General features: G+C 42.8%; 1 protein-coding gene across 2 annotated transcripts in view; it reads left to right on the top strand.

The window, feature by feature from the left end:
• SLC41A2 (solute carrier family 41 member 2) overlaps positions 1–15,230 on the top strand; it is a 133,057-nt gene that overhangs the window by 38,537 nt on the left and 79,290 nt on the right. For both annotated transcript variants that reach the window (XM_077265668.1, XM_077265667.1), the window contains exon 5: positions 9,405–9,549. In XM_077265668.1, the coding sequence (XP_077121783.1) occupies positions 9,405–9,549 (145 nt within the window). The remainder of the gene's footprint in view (positions 1–9,404; positions 9,550–15,230) is intronic.

Below are 15,230 nucleotides of genomic sequence, written 5' to 3'. Positions count from 1 at the left end.
TGGATATGGTGACATGACTACAATGTGGGGACCAGGATATGGTGACATGACTACAATATGGGGACCAGGATATGGTGACATGACTACAATATGGGGATCTGGATATGGTGACATGACTACAATATGGGGATCTGGATATGGTGACATGACTACAATATGGGCATCTGGATATGGTGACATGACTACAATGTGGGGACCTGGATATGGTGACATGACTACAATATGGGGACCTGGATATGGTGACATGACTACAATATGGGGATCTGGATATGGTGACATGACTACAATATGGGGATCTGGATATGGTGACATGACTACAATATGGGCATCTGGATATGGTGACATGACTACAATGTGGGGACCTGGATATGGTGACATGACTACAATGTGGGGACCTGGATATGGTGACATGACTACAATATGGGGACCTGGATATGGTGACATGACTACAATATGGGGATCTGGATATGGTGACATGACTACAATATGGGCATCTGGATATGGTGACATGACTACAATATGGGCATCTGGATATGGTGACATGACTACAATGTGGGGACCTGGATATGGTGACATGACTACAATATGGGGACCTGGATATGGTGACATGACTACAATATGGGGACCTGGATATGGTGACATGACTACAATATGGGGACCTGGATATGGTGACATGACTACAATATGGGGACCTGGATATGGTGACATGACTACAATATGGGGATCTGGATATGGTGACATGACTACAATATGGGGATCTGGATATGGTGACATGACTACAATATGGGGATCTGGATATGGTGACATGACTACAATATGGGGATCTGGGTATGGTGACATGACTACAATATGGGGATCTGGATATGGTGACATGACTACAATATGGGCATCTGGATATGGTGACATGACTACAATGTGGGGACCTGGATATGGTGACATGACTACAATATGGGGACCTGGATATGGTGACATGACTACAATATGGGGACCTGGATATGGTGACATGACTACAATATGGGGATCTGGATATGGTGACATGACTACAATATGGGGATCTGGATATGGTGACATGACTACAATATGGGGATCTGGGTATGGTGACATGACTACAATATGGGGATCTGAATATGGGGACATGGATATGGGGACATTTCTACAATATGAGAACCTGGATAGGGACATAACTACAGTATGGGGACATAAGTACAATATCAGGACCTGGATATGGGCACATGACTACAATATGGGCACCTGGATGGGGACATAACTACAATATGAGGAACTGGATATGGGGACATGACTACAATATGGGGACCTGGATGGGGACATACTGATAGGGAATTTAGATTGTGAGCCCCATTGGGGACAGCGATAATAATGTGTGCAAACTGTAAAGCGCTGCGTAATATGTTAGCGCTATATAAAAATAAAGATTATTATTATTATTATTATGGGGACATAACTACAATATGAGGAACTGGATATGGGGACATGACTACAATATGGGGACCTGGATGGGGTCATAACTACAATATGGGGACATAAATACATTATGAGGACATATATACAATATGGGGACATATCTACAATATGGGGACCTGGATGGGAACATAACTACAATATAGGGACATACAGTGGGTACGGAAAGTATTCAGACCCCTTTAAATTTTTCACTCTTTGTTTCATTGCAGCCATTTGGTAAATTCAAAAAAGTTCATTTTTTTCTCATTAATGTACACTCTGCACCCCATCTTGACTGAAAAAAAAGCAGAAATGTAGTAATTTTTGCAAAGTTATTAAAAAAGAAAAACAATTTGGCTTACAGATCCTGAGGTAAAATACTGACCAAATACTCAACGTGTAAATGTGGCCTAACGAATCTTCTCCTATCCTTTCCAATGTTAAATAAGGACAGCACAAGGATGGTATATGGATGCCATCTGTGTTCTGTACTTGTTTTTCTCAGACCCATAGACTTTTATTGGCACTTTTCTTCCGTGATCCCAGAAATAAACGGAAATGACATGTCTCCATGAATTTTGAAGAGACAAAAAAGACTATGAAAAAACATGGATATGTGAGTAGCATCATAGATTATAATGTGTATGTATTGTATTCGTAAAGTAAAACGGATACAACACGTACGTGCAACATGGATGTCTGAATGAAGTTTAAAGGAGTATATTTAAAGGGAACCTGTCAGCAGGATTGTGCTGCGTAACCTACAAACAGTGTCAGGTTAGCCCTATTATACTGATTACAATGATACCTTGGTTGATAAAATCCATCTTGTGGTTGTTGTTTAACCCCTTTCTCACCTGAGACATATCCATATGTCCCTGTGACCTGGGTCTGTGTGCATGTGATCGCTGCCAGGTGTCAGCTGATTTTGACAGCTGACATCCGGCATTCAAATCTGCACTGCTCCCGACACTTTAACCCCTAAATGCTGTGATCGAACTCGATCACAGCATTCCGAGAGCAGGTAGAGGGAAGACAGCCCTTCTGCCTGTTGGATCAACGTTGCGGGGCATTGCCATGGTGACCTGATGTCATCACATCCGGGTCACCAGAACTAGCAAATTGCTAGATCATGCTCCCTCCCTTCTGAGCCCCACAGTGTACCTAAACCACATATAGAGTCCATATGTTTGGCATATCTGAAGAGATGAGCCCGCCTAACTTGGGTGAGCTGAAATTTTACTTATTTTTTTTCACATAAAATTCTGTGACACACCTGTGGTGTCAATATGATCACTGCACCCCTAGATTCACTGAGAGTTGGAGTTTGTAAAATGGGGTCACTTATAGGTTTTTTTGCTGTTCTGGCACCTCATGGGCTCTCCCAGTGGGTCTTTTGCTCCTTGCCTTCTGAGCTTTGCACTGTGCCTGAAAAATATTTCCTGATTACGTGTAGGGTATTGGCGCACTCAGAAAGAAATTGACCTCATTTTGTTGTAAAACCGCTCTGGTCTGTTATCTGTTAACAGAAATATAGGGTGCTTCCATGTTTCTGGTAGTACAAAATGGCTCCTCGATCCTCAAAAGAAGTTCAGCAAATTCTGCGCTCCCAAATCCAAATGCCCCCTCCCTTCTGAGCTCCACAGTGTACCTAAACCACATACAGCATCCACATGTTTGGCATTTCTGTAGTGATGAGAGCCCAGCTAATTTACGGGTGCGTGTCTCCAGAAGCATGAGCTGGCCATAACATACTGGTCACTACAACGTACTGGCCACTACAAAGGCAGTTTGCAATTTTCACTTGGCAACATTCATTGCTGCTTGTTTCTGTAAAACACTCATGCAGTCAAAATCGTCACTACATCTGTAGATAAATTCTTACAGCGGTATAATTTCCAAAATGGGGTCACTTGAGTGAGGAATCCGCTGTTCTAGCAATTAGGGGCTCTATATATGGAGTCCGCAAACTATTCAAGGACAATCTGTGCTCCATGAGGCAAATAGCGCTCTGTCCCTCCCGAGTCTCTTCGTATGGATAAGCAGTATCGTACGGCCACATATGGGGTATTGTCGGGTATTGCTATGTTTAGAAGAAATTGTGGGACAAATTTTGGTGCCATTTTTACCCACTTCTTGTGTGAAAATGTAAAATCTGGGGCTAAGACCAAATTTTGGTGGTAAAAATGTTATTCTTTTTTCTTCACTGCCCAGTGGTAAAAAATTCTGTGACACATCGGTGGTGTTAATATGATCACTGCACTCCTAGATGAATTCATTGAGAGGTTTAGTTTATAAAATGGTGTCTCTTATGGGGTGTTCTGCTGGTCTGGCAACTCAGGGGCTTTCCCAGTGGGCCATGGTGCCCGCAAAGTAGAACTGTGAAATTTGCACTCTTTTGGAAAAAAAAATGTATTCCTCAAAATGGTGCCGACCGCGTCTGCGCAGTATAAGGCTACTTTCACACTTCCGTCTTTTCAGATCCGTTGCAATGCGTCGTTTTGGGAAAAAAACGGATCCTGCAAATGTGCCCGCAGGATCCGTTTTTTTCCCATAGACTTGTATTAGCGACGGATCGCGACGGATGGCCACGTCGTGCAACGGATCCGTCATGTTTTAGCGGACCGTCGTCTGGAAAAAACGTTCAATGTAACGTTTTTTGTCTGCGTCGAAAAAACGTACAGCGACGGATCCTGCGGCGTCCGTCGTTGGCTAGAATGGAAGCCTATGGGCGCAGGATCCGTTGCTGTCCGTCAAATGACGGAATCCAGCAACAGATTCCGTTTTTTTACACTGAGCATGCCTGGAAGGATTTCTATTGCAATTAAAACACCTGTGGCTAGGAGGCAGAGTGCTCGGTCAGAAGGCTAAATAATACATTTGAAAAAACTGACCGTCACATCCAAACATAGACTAAGTGTGAACAGGTGCTGAACCTAGAGTCACCAACTCTTATACAGTCAAGCAAATAAGGCAGCACACTGCAGCGCTAAAACATGCAAACATGAAGCACGAAAATTAAACTGCATTACTGCACTAGAAATATGAAAAATGAGAGCGTTTAGCGCATAAAAATGGCCAATTTTATGTGTACCTGGTAGCCACTTTACGGCATCTCTCTTATACCAGGTCCTACGCTTTCCTTCCTCGCTGAGAATAAACGTCTCCATCTGAATGGGTACCTATGAAAACCTCTTCTTAGACTAACATTCTCTCTAACATTCGCTCTCATTTTTCATATTTCTAGTGCAGTAATGCAGTTTAATTTTCGTGTTTCATGTTTGCATGTTTCAGCGCTGCAGTGTGCTGCCTTATTTGCTTGACTGTATAAGAGTTGGTGACTCTAGGTTCAGCACCTGTTCACACTTAGTCTATGTTTGGATGTGACGGTCAGTTTTTTCAAATGTATTATTTAGCCTTCTGACCGAGCACTCCGCCTCCTAGCCACAGGTGTTTTAATTGCAATAGGTCCATTACCCCTCCACAGAGAGAGAGAATGTTAGTCTAAAGGCCCCGTCACACATAGCGAGATCGCTAGCGAGATCGCTGCTGAGTCACAAGTTTTGTGACGCAACAGCGACCTCAGTAGCGATCTCGCTATGTGTGACACGTACCAGCGACCCGGCCCCTGCTGCGAGATCGCTGGTCGTGTCGGAATGGCCTGGGCCGTTTTTTGGTCGTTGAGGTCCCGCTGACATCGCTGAATCGGTGTGTGTGACACCGATCCAGCGTTGTCTTCACTGGTAACCAGGGTAAACATCGGGTTACTAAGCGCAGGGCCGCGCTTAGTAACCCGATGTTTACCCTGGTTACCAGCGTAAATGTAAAAAAAAACAAACTGTACATACTCACCACCTGATGTCCGTCAGGTCCCTTGCCGTCTGCTTCCCACACTGACTGAGCGCCGCAAAGTGAAAGTGAAAGTACAGCACAGCGGTGACGTCACCGCTGCGCTCTGCTCTCACTGTACGGCGGCACTCAGTCAGAGCAGGAAGCAGACGGCAAGGGACCTGACGGACATCAGATGGTGAGTATGTACGGTTTGTTTTTTTTGGTAACCAGGGTAAACATCGGGTTACTAAGCGCGGCCCTGCGCTTAGTAACCTGATGTTTACCCTGGTTACCCGGGTGCTGCAGGGGGACTTCGGCATCGTTGAAGACAGTTTCAACGATGCCGAAGTCGTTCCCCTGATCGTTGGTCGCTGGAGAGAGCTGTCTGTGTGACAGCTCCCCAGCGACCACACAGCGACTTACCAACGATCACGGCCAGGTCGTATCGCTGGTCGTGATCGTTGGTAAATCGCTATGTGTGACGGGGCCTTAAGAAGAGGTTTTCATAGGTACCCATTCAGATGGAGACGTTTATTCTCAGCGAGGAAGGAAAGCGTAGGAACTGGTATAAGAGAGATGCCGTAAAGTGGCTACCAGGTACACATAAAATTGGCCATTTTTATGCGCTAAACGCTCTCATTTTTGATATTTCTAGTGCAGTAATGCAGTTTAATTTTCGTGTTTCATGTTTGCATGTTTCAGCGCTGCAGTGTGCTACCTTATTTGCTTGACTGTATAAGAGTTGGTGACTCTAGGTTCAGCACCTGTTCACACTTAGTCTATGTTTGGATGTGACGGTCAGTTTTTTCAAATGAATCAAATGGAAGGATTTCTATTCCTTTAATTTAACCCATTTTTCCTGCAGCTGCTGCATCGACGGATCCATCAAAAAACAGGATCCAGTGCATCCGTTTTTTACAATCTGCACAGGATCCGTCTTTTTAACACTTTAACGGATTGTGACTGATTCTAAAAGACGGAAGTGTGAAAGTAGCTTAATTCGGAACGCGATAGATGCTACTACGCAGGCGCCACTGCCATTTTGCTAGAGGAAAAAAAATTGTCTCCACCAAGATCACCGCTAGATGCTACTGCCCAGGCGCGGCCAGGCCATCTTGTAGACAAATTCTTGAGTGATCCCAGATTCACACCAATCCTGATAATAATGTAATATTAGTGCTGCATCCATTTATAGTTTGTTTTTTTTCTGCACACCAGTACTCCCTTTCCATCTAGCTGGGCAACTGAGAAACAGCCCCATTTACTTAGTAAGGGACTAAGCTGCATTCCTTATGTATTAGATGGCTTGGATGCCGCTGTCCAAAAAAGAGTGAAGGAGATGCATTACTACAGTAACTGTTACTGTGTATCCCCTTCATTATTCGCATCGGTGGGATTCCCAGACGTAATGCTCTCACCAATCATAAATGTAAGTATTCTAGTGATATGCTGCCACTTTACAAGATGGCAGTACACCTTTGCATTTAAAGGAGTTTCCAGTACGTAAAATCCTTAGCGTGTTTTATCACTGGGGTAACCTTTAATTTTTACACAACCTTTGTCGATCAACCAGTGCTGCACAGTCTTAGTCCCAAGACTGTGAGCATCCTGACCCTTCATTGTGCTTCTTGCCGGAGCTCGGCTTCCCACCAACTAAACAATCGTGGCCAATCTTGAAGGGACACTGTCACCTGAATTTGGAGGGAACAATTTTCAGCCATAGGGGCGGGGTTTTCGGGTGTTTGATTCACCCTTTCCTTACCCGCTGGCTGCATGCTGGCTGCAATATTGGATCGAAGTTCATTCTCTGTTCTCCATAGTACACGCCTGCGTAAGGCGAGATTGCCTTGTGCAGGTGTGTACTATGGAGGACAGAGAATGAACTTCAATCCAATATTGCAGCCAGCATGCAGCCAGCGGGTAAGGAAAGGGTGAATCAAACACCCGAAAACCCCGCCCCTATGGCTGAAAATTGTTCCCTCCAAATTCAGGTGACAGTGTCCCTTTAAAGGTGCAGTTACACCACCTGCAAATGCTCATTTCCTGATTTCCTGATTCACGATCATTGATGAACTAGCGAAACGATCTTTTATTGGAGGAAGTGATCTTTTTGCTTGGTTAAAAGATCATCACTCTCAGTAGCACATTGTCCTGTATAAACAGATCCTGTTCTGCCGGGAATAATGGCAATCTGTCCACATAGAAAGATGTATTACTGATTATTTCTAATTGTTGGTCGTCTAACGCCACCAGTGAGCTGGTGAAAACTCGGCTTTAGGCTAAGTTATCAGTGTTTTCTGTATTAGAAAACTTACTGAACAAGCTCAAGTTCAGATGATTAATATTAGGGGATACAGTGCCTACAAGTATTATTCAACCCCCTGCAGATTTAGCAGGTTTACACATTTGGAATTAACTTGGCATTGTGACATTTGGACTGTAGATCAGCCTGGAAGTGTGAAATGCACTGCAGCAAAAAAGAATGTTATTTCTTTGTTTATTTTTTTTTTTTAAATTGTGAAAAGTCTTTTCAGAGGGTCATTTATTATTCAACCCCTCAACCCACCAGAATTCTGTTTGGTTCCCCTAAAGTATTAAGAAGTAGTTCAGGAACAAAGAACAATGAGCTTCACATGTTTGGATTAATTATCTCTTTTTCCAGCCTTTTCTGACTATTTAACACCCTCCCCAAACTTGTGAACAGCACTCAAACATGGTCAACATGGGAAAGACAAAGGAGCATTCCAAGGCCATCAGAGACAAGATCGTGGAGGGTCACAAGGCTGGCAAGGGGTACAAAACCCTTTCCAAGGAGTTGGGCCTACCTGTCTCCACTGTTGGGAGCATCATCCGGAAGTGGAAGGCTTATGGAACTACTGTTAGCCTTCCACGGCCTGGACAGCCTTTGAAAGTTTCCTCCCGTGCCGAGGCCAGGCTTGTCCGAAGAGTCAAGGCTAACCCAAGGACAACAAGAAAGGAGCTCCGGGAAGATCTCATGGCAGTGGGGACATTGGTTTCAGTCAATACCATAAGTAACGTACTCCACCGCAATGGTCTCCGTTCCAGACGAGCCCGTAAGGTACCTTTACTTTCAAAGCGTCATGTCAAGGCTCGTCTACAGTTTGCTCATGATCACTTGGAGGACTCTGAGACTGACTGGTTCAAGATTCTCTGGTCTGATGAGACCAAGATCGAGATCTTTGGTGCCACCACACACGTGACGTTTGGAGACTGGATGGCACTGCGTACGACCCCAAGAATACCATCCCTACAGTCAAGCATGGTGGTGGCAGCATCATGCTGTGGGGCTGTTTCTCAGTCAAGGGGCCTGGCCATCTGGTCTGCATCCATGGGAAGATGGATAGCACGGCCTACCTGGAGATTTTGGCCAAGAACCTCCGCTCCTCCATCAAGGATCTTAAGATGGGTCGTCATTTCATCTTCCAACAAGACAGCGACCCAAAGCACACAGCCAAGAAAACCAAGGCCTGGTTCAAGAGGCAAAAAATCAAGGTGTTGCAGTGGCCTAGTCAGTCTCCAGACCTTAACCCAATTGAAAACTTGTGGAAGGAGCTCAAGATTAAAGTCCACATGAGACACCCAAAGAACCTAGATAACTTGGAGAAGATCTGCATGGAGGGGTGGGCCAAGATAACTCCAGAGACCTGTGCCGGCCTGATCAGGTCTTATAAAAGACGATTATTAGCTGTAATTGCAAACAAAGGTTATTCCACAAAATATTAAACCTAGGGGTTGAAGAATAATTGACCCACACTTTTATGTTTAAAATTTATAAAAATTTAACTGAGCAACAAAACTTTTTGGTTTGTAAGATTTATGCATCTGTTAATAAATCCAGCTCTTGTTTGAAGTTTGAAGGCTCTAACTTATTTGCATCTTATTAAACCTGCTAAATCTGCAGGGGGTTGAATACTACTTTTAGGCACTGTAAGTTCTTTACATCCGTAACACCACCTAGTATTACGTGATCTGCTGGAAACTGTAGAAATGAGAAAGACGACCTGTTTGATTATGTGTAAACCAGACAAGTAGCTTTATCAGGAACTGTCTGCTACCTACAGGGCATGAACAGCTGTTTTCTCTTTTCGCAGGTACAGGCAACGGTAGTTGGCTTTTTGGCGGCCGTTGCAGCAGTTATATTGGGCTGGATTCCAGAGGGCAAATACCGCCTGGACCACGCCATACTTCTCTGCTCCAGCAGTGTAGCCACTGCCTTCATAGCCTCACTACTGCAAGGCAAGTATACAGCCAAACTTAATATGCTTACTGTATACCAGCAGAAGACTATGTAATGATGTCCAATACGCCATCCTACACTTATCATAAAAAGAAAAGCACTAGAGGCCGGGGCGTAACTACAGTAGGTGCAGGGGTTGCAATCGCAACCAAACCACGGAGTCTAGGGGGCCCAAAAAGTCCCTTTGGCCTAAATAAAAAGATCAGTGTTATTAAAGACTTGCAGTAATTGGGGGCCCCATTGGAGCTTTTGCATTGGGGCTCATGAGCTTCATGTTATGCCACTGAATAAAAGTGTTGGTAATTTTAAAGTTGAACATGTAGAAGTTTTGTACCTTTGCATAGCAGATATTTACAGTCTGGGAACATGTTCAGGGAACTCGCTAGGCAAACCTAATATGGGGACCTATCCAAGTCATGCACCGCCATCTCAGTCCATGGTAGCACATGTAAACAGTTACCCAGAGTGTTCCTTTAAAGAAGACTTGTCACTATTACGACACAAATGTCGAGTGACGTAGGACCAGGGGCTCCTTTCCAGGCTAACACTAGGGGGCGCCCTAGCTCACCTTGTTTCCCGGGATAATTCAGATGGCGAAGATGCCAGGACCCCCACCTTTGCCTTACCTCCTGAGTTAGCCCTTTGTCTGTCCCCTTCCCCCACCAGGGAAGAGGGGTTGCCACTGTGCACCGCAGTACACCAACCCGACAAACAGGGTAACAAAGACAAGGGTAAGCTGAAAACTTCACACACACAAAATATTCACTAGCATATAACAGATAATCCACCAGGGTGTGTAGGAAGGGGAAGGAAGCAAAACAGGGAATAAGGAATTACCAAATGTACAAACCAAACAGTCGCTTATAACTCCTCCAGCAATCTTATACCAACTTCTCTCCCTCCTATTGTCATGAAGCAAGTGCTAACTCTGACAAGGACTAGGTAATAGAGCCCAGATTTTATAGGGGAAAGGAGTGGCTAGCCGAGCACAGCTGAACACAGGAATTTCCACCATGGCCGATTAACCACTGTTCTGCTGGAAGAAATAAATTCATTTAATAAACCGTAGAAGTGCTTCGCCTCAGCACCGGAGTAAGAGCATCAAGACTCTGCTGTATTCTGGCTCTGCTCCGCTGTGGTAACCCTGTGACAGTCACCAGGTCAAATGTTGCTATTTTTTACACTTATTGTATTGCCGCTGCTCTCCTACATATTCTGTGTTTGTTTTTTTGTTATGTTTTTTTTTTTTATCTATGTAAATTAATCATGCACCTCCAGAGAGCCTTTTCATTTAGTGATAATTTTGTAGGTCATTACCTCTGATGTGTTGCTCATAGGAATCTCTGGGGAATGTGTCTTTAGGCTGTTCTGCATTATTACCCCCACTTACTAACCCCTTGGTAAAGCCCAGAAAACATAAGACTAAATAAATAGTTCCATATTTCTGGAATTCTATGGTGTATTTAAAAAAAAAAACAGAAAACCAGACCCAAAAAACAAAACGCCATACTCAGAAGCAGCAAAAGTAAAATAAGACCAATAAACACCGAACGTAATAATCCATCCATGTGCCCTGGGCCTATCTGAGCAGGGAAGGATTATTATGTCCGCGCAATCGCCCGCGCACACACGCAATTGCAGCCAGGGGGTCAGCTGATTCTGACAGCCGACACCTGACACTTAAGTGCTAGGAGCTGTCGCGCACCGCTCGCGGCACTTTTAAGTTTAACTTTTTAAGTAATTGTAAAAATATATAAAAATAATAATAAAAAAACTAAAGATATTGTATCCATAAATAAATATTTGTCCCACTAGTTAACTCATTTAGTGAACACCATAAAGAAAATGAATAAAAAACAATGCTTTATCATCATACCACCGAACAAAAAGTGGAATAAAACGCGATCAAAAAGATAAATAAACATGTTACCGCTGAAAACGTCATCTTGTCCCGCAAAAAAAAAGACGCGATACACCTGCATCAGCAGAAATTGAAAAAAAAGTTATAACTCTCAGAATAAAACGATGCAAAAATAATTGTTTTTTTCTATAAAATAGTTTTTGTGTAAAAGCGCCAAAATATAAAAAAATATATAAAAGAGGTAGCGCTGCAATCGTATCGTCCCGAAGAGTAATACGGCCTTATCTATTTTACCACACACTGAATGGCATAACACCCCCCAGCCCCCCCCCTCCCCACCCCAAAAGAAAGAAAAAAATCCTGAATTGCTGGTTTTTGTTCATTCTGACTCCCAAAAATCTGATATATGGTGATGCAAAGACAATTTTTTGCAACAACAAAAGTCTTTTACTGTGTGACAGCAGCCAAACATGAAAACCCAATATAAATCTGGTATCCTGTAATCGCTCTGTCTCAAAGAATAAAGTCGCTTAATCACTTAAACCGCACGAGGAACGGCATAAAAAATAACTAAAACCAATTCTTCACCTTCTGTTGATATTTTCATTCTGTCTCCGAAAGATCGCAGTAAGGCTCGACTCACATTTATCCTGCTCGCTGCGTTGAGCTCTTACACCAGGATTTCTGTGTAAATCTTTGAAATGCCTGATTCATACAGAAACTCTGGTGGAAGATTCCCTATAATGAGGCAGATGGAGGCACTGTGGATGCTGTCTGACCTATGATCCGATGGTGTCTGTCTTTTTAGGATTTCATAAAAGTGCCGTCGGCCACAGTTTTGTGCACTTTTCAAAAGAAGGACCCAACTGAACAGAGGCCAGACAGAGTCCACAATAACTCTACTGCCTCATTATCCCTTGGGGGTTTCATGTGAATCACGTCACTCAAGAGATTTAGATGGAAACCCCAATATAAGTGCTCAGCGTAGAACGCCGGATAAATGTGATCCCAAACGTTGTATAAAATGTTCCCAATAAAAGTTTTAACTCAATCCACAAAAAAATCCAGTCCCCACTCAGGTCTGTCATCTGTTAACGGAAATATAGAGGGCTTCCACGTCACTGGTAGTTCAAAGACTCTAGAAAAGCGAAATGGCTCCATAAGTCTTCAACAGAAATTCTGCAAATTCTGTGCTCCAAATACCAAATGCGCCCTCCCTTCTGTGCCCCACAGTGTACCTAAACCACATATAGCATCCATATGTTTGGCATTTCTGAAGAGATGAGCTAGCTTAACTTACGGGTGCATGTCTCCAGAAGCATGAGCTGGACATAACGTATCGATGACTGCAACGTACTGGTCACTACAACGTACTGGTCACTACAATGGCAGTTTGCAATTTTCACTCGGCAGCATTCACTTCTGCTTGTTTCTGGAAAACACCCATGGAGTTAAAATCGGTACTACACCTGTAGATACATTTCCAAAGGGGTATAATTTCCAAAATGGGGTCACTTGAGGGGGGATTCTGCTTTTCTAGCAATTAGGGGCTCTGTATATGGAGTCTGCAAACTCTTCTAAGAAAATCTGCACTCCAGGAGCCAAATAGCGTTCCGTACCGAGTCTTTGTATGGCTAAGTGGTACTGTTCAGCCACATACGGAGTATTGCCACATTCAGTAGAAATTGTGTGACAAATTGTGGTGCCATTTTTACCCACGTCTTGTGTGAAAATGTAAAATCTGGGGCTGAAACAAAATTTTGATGGTAAAAAGGTAGTTATTTTTTCTTCAATGCCCAATGGTATAAAATTCTGTCACTCACCCGTGGTGCCAATATGATCACTGCACCCCTAAGTGTATTCATTGAAAGGTTTAGTTTGTAAAATGGGGTCACTTATGGGGGGTTTTGCTGTTCTGGCACCTCATGGGCTCTCCCAGTTGGTTATGGCACCTGCAATCCATAATAGTAAAATCTGGCTCTCCTTGTCTTCAGTGCCTGAAAAATATTTCCTGGTTACATGTAGGGTATTGGCACACTCAGTAAAAAATGGACCTCGGTTTGTTGTAAAAAAAAAAAAAAAATTCCTATTAGCCCTTATAAAAAATAAAAACTTGGGGCTAAAACAACATTTTTGTGAGGAAAATGTGATTTTATTATTTTCACAGCTCAACAATATAAACTTCTGTGAAGCACCTGGGGGTTCAAGGTGCTCACCATGCATCTAAACACATTCCTTGAAGGGTCTAGTTTCCAAAATGGGGTCACTTGCGGGGGTTTCCACTTTTTAGGCACATCAGGGGCTCTGCATATGGGACATCATGTCCGCTATTGATTCCAGGAAATTTTACATTCAAAAAGTCAAATGGTGCACCTTCCCTTCCGAGCCCTGCCGTGCGCCCTCATATGGGGTATCAGCGTACTGAGGAGAAATTGCACAAGAAATTGTATGGTGCAATTTCTTCTGTTACACTTATGAAAATGCAATATTTTGGGCTAAAAACATTTGTGTGGAAACAATTTTTTTTTAATTATTTTGGCGGCTCAACATTCTAAACTTATGTGAAGCACCTGTGGGTTCAGTGTGCTCACCACACATCTAGATCAGTTCCCTGAGCCGTCTAGTTTCCAAAATGGTGTTACTTGTGAGGGATTTTCACTGTTTAGGTACACCAGAGGCTTTTCAAACACAACATAACATCCGCCAATTGTTCCAGCAAATTTTGCATTCAAAAAGTCAAATGGCGCTCCTTCCCTTCCAAGCTCTGCCGTGCGCCCTAACAGTTGTTTTCTCGCTAATATGGGGTATCATGAGCATGCTCAGAAGAAATTATACAACAAATTTTGGGGTCCATTTTTTTCTGTTACAATTTTTTTATTTTAACAAGGGTATCTGAAATAAAAAAATTTTGAAAAAGAAAAAAAAAGTTAAATGTTCGTTTGTTTTTTTTTGCCACATTCCAAAAGGAATCCCGAAGGATTAATAAACTTCTTTAATGTAGTTTTGAGCACCTTGTGGGGTGCAATTTTTAGAATGGTGTCACTTTTGGGTATCTTCTATCATATAGACTACTCAAAGTGCCTTCAAATGCGATGTGGTGCCTAAAAAATGGTTTTGTAAATTTTGTTGGAAAAATGAAAAATCGCTGTTCAACTTTTATCCCTTATAACATCCTAACTAAAAAAAATAGTGGTTCCAAAATTGTGCTGATGTAAAGTAGACATGTGGGAAAAGTTATTTAGTAACTATCTTGTGTGACATATCTCTGTGTTTTTAAGGCATGAAAATTCAAAGTTGGAAAATTGCGAAATTTTTGCCAAATGTACACTTTTTAGAGAAAATAAACACAAGTCATGCCGAAGAAATTTTACCACTGTCATGAAGTACAATATGTCACGAAAAATCATTCTCAGAATTACCGGAATCTATTAAAGCGTTCCAGAGTTATAATCACATAAAATGACCGTGGTCAGAATAGTAAAAATTTGCCTGGTCATCAACATGCAATCCACCTTCGGGGTAAAAGGGTTAATTTACCGATTTTATGGAGACCCTCTCCCACAACTAGCAATCTCATTCGCTGATCAGAAAGTCAGCATTGGGTAATGGAAATACAAGATCCATCTCACTAACTCTAATGGGTTCTCAATTTCAGGAAATACATTCTCCATTACAGCATTAGGACTTTGTGAGTTAATAGTAGGGGCAAGTATGTTTGATGATCACGCACTTCTTTCATTTGCTAGAGGGGAGAATAACATTGATCTGTAGGGCCCAGCTTGTCAATGCATGATACAGATAGCCTAGTGATTTCTACAC

This window comes from Ranitomeya variabilis, chromosome 5 (assembly GCF_051348905.1).
Source record: "Ranitomeya variabilis isolate aRanVar5 chromosome 5, aRanVar5.hap1, whole genome shotgun sequence".
In the NCBI taxonomy this organism is placed as follows: Eukaryota; Metazoa; Chordata; class Amphibia; order Anura; family Dendrobatidae; genus Ranitomeya; species Ranitomeya variabilis.
The sequence above is the reverse complement of the archived record's forward strand: the minus strand, read 5'-3'. Positions and strand labels throughout refer to the sequence as shown.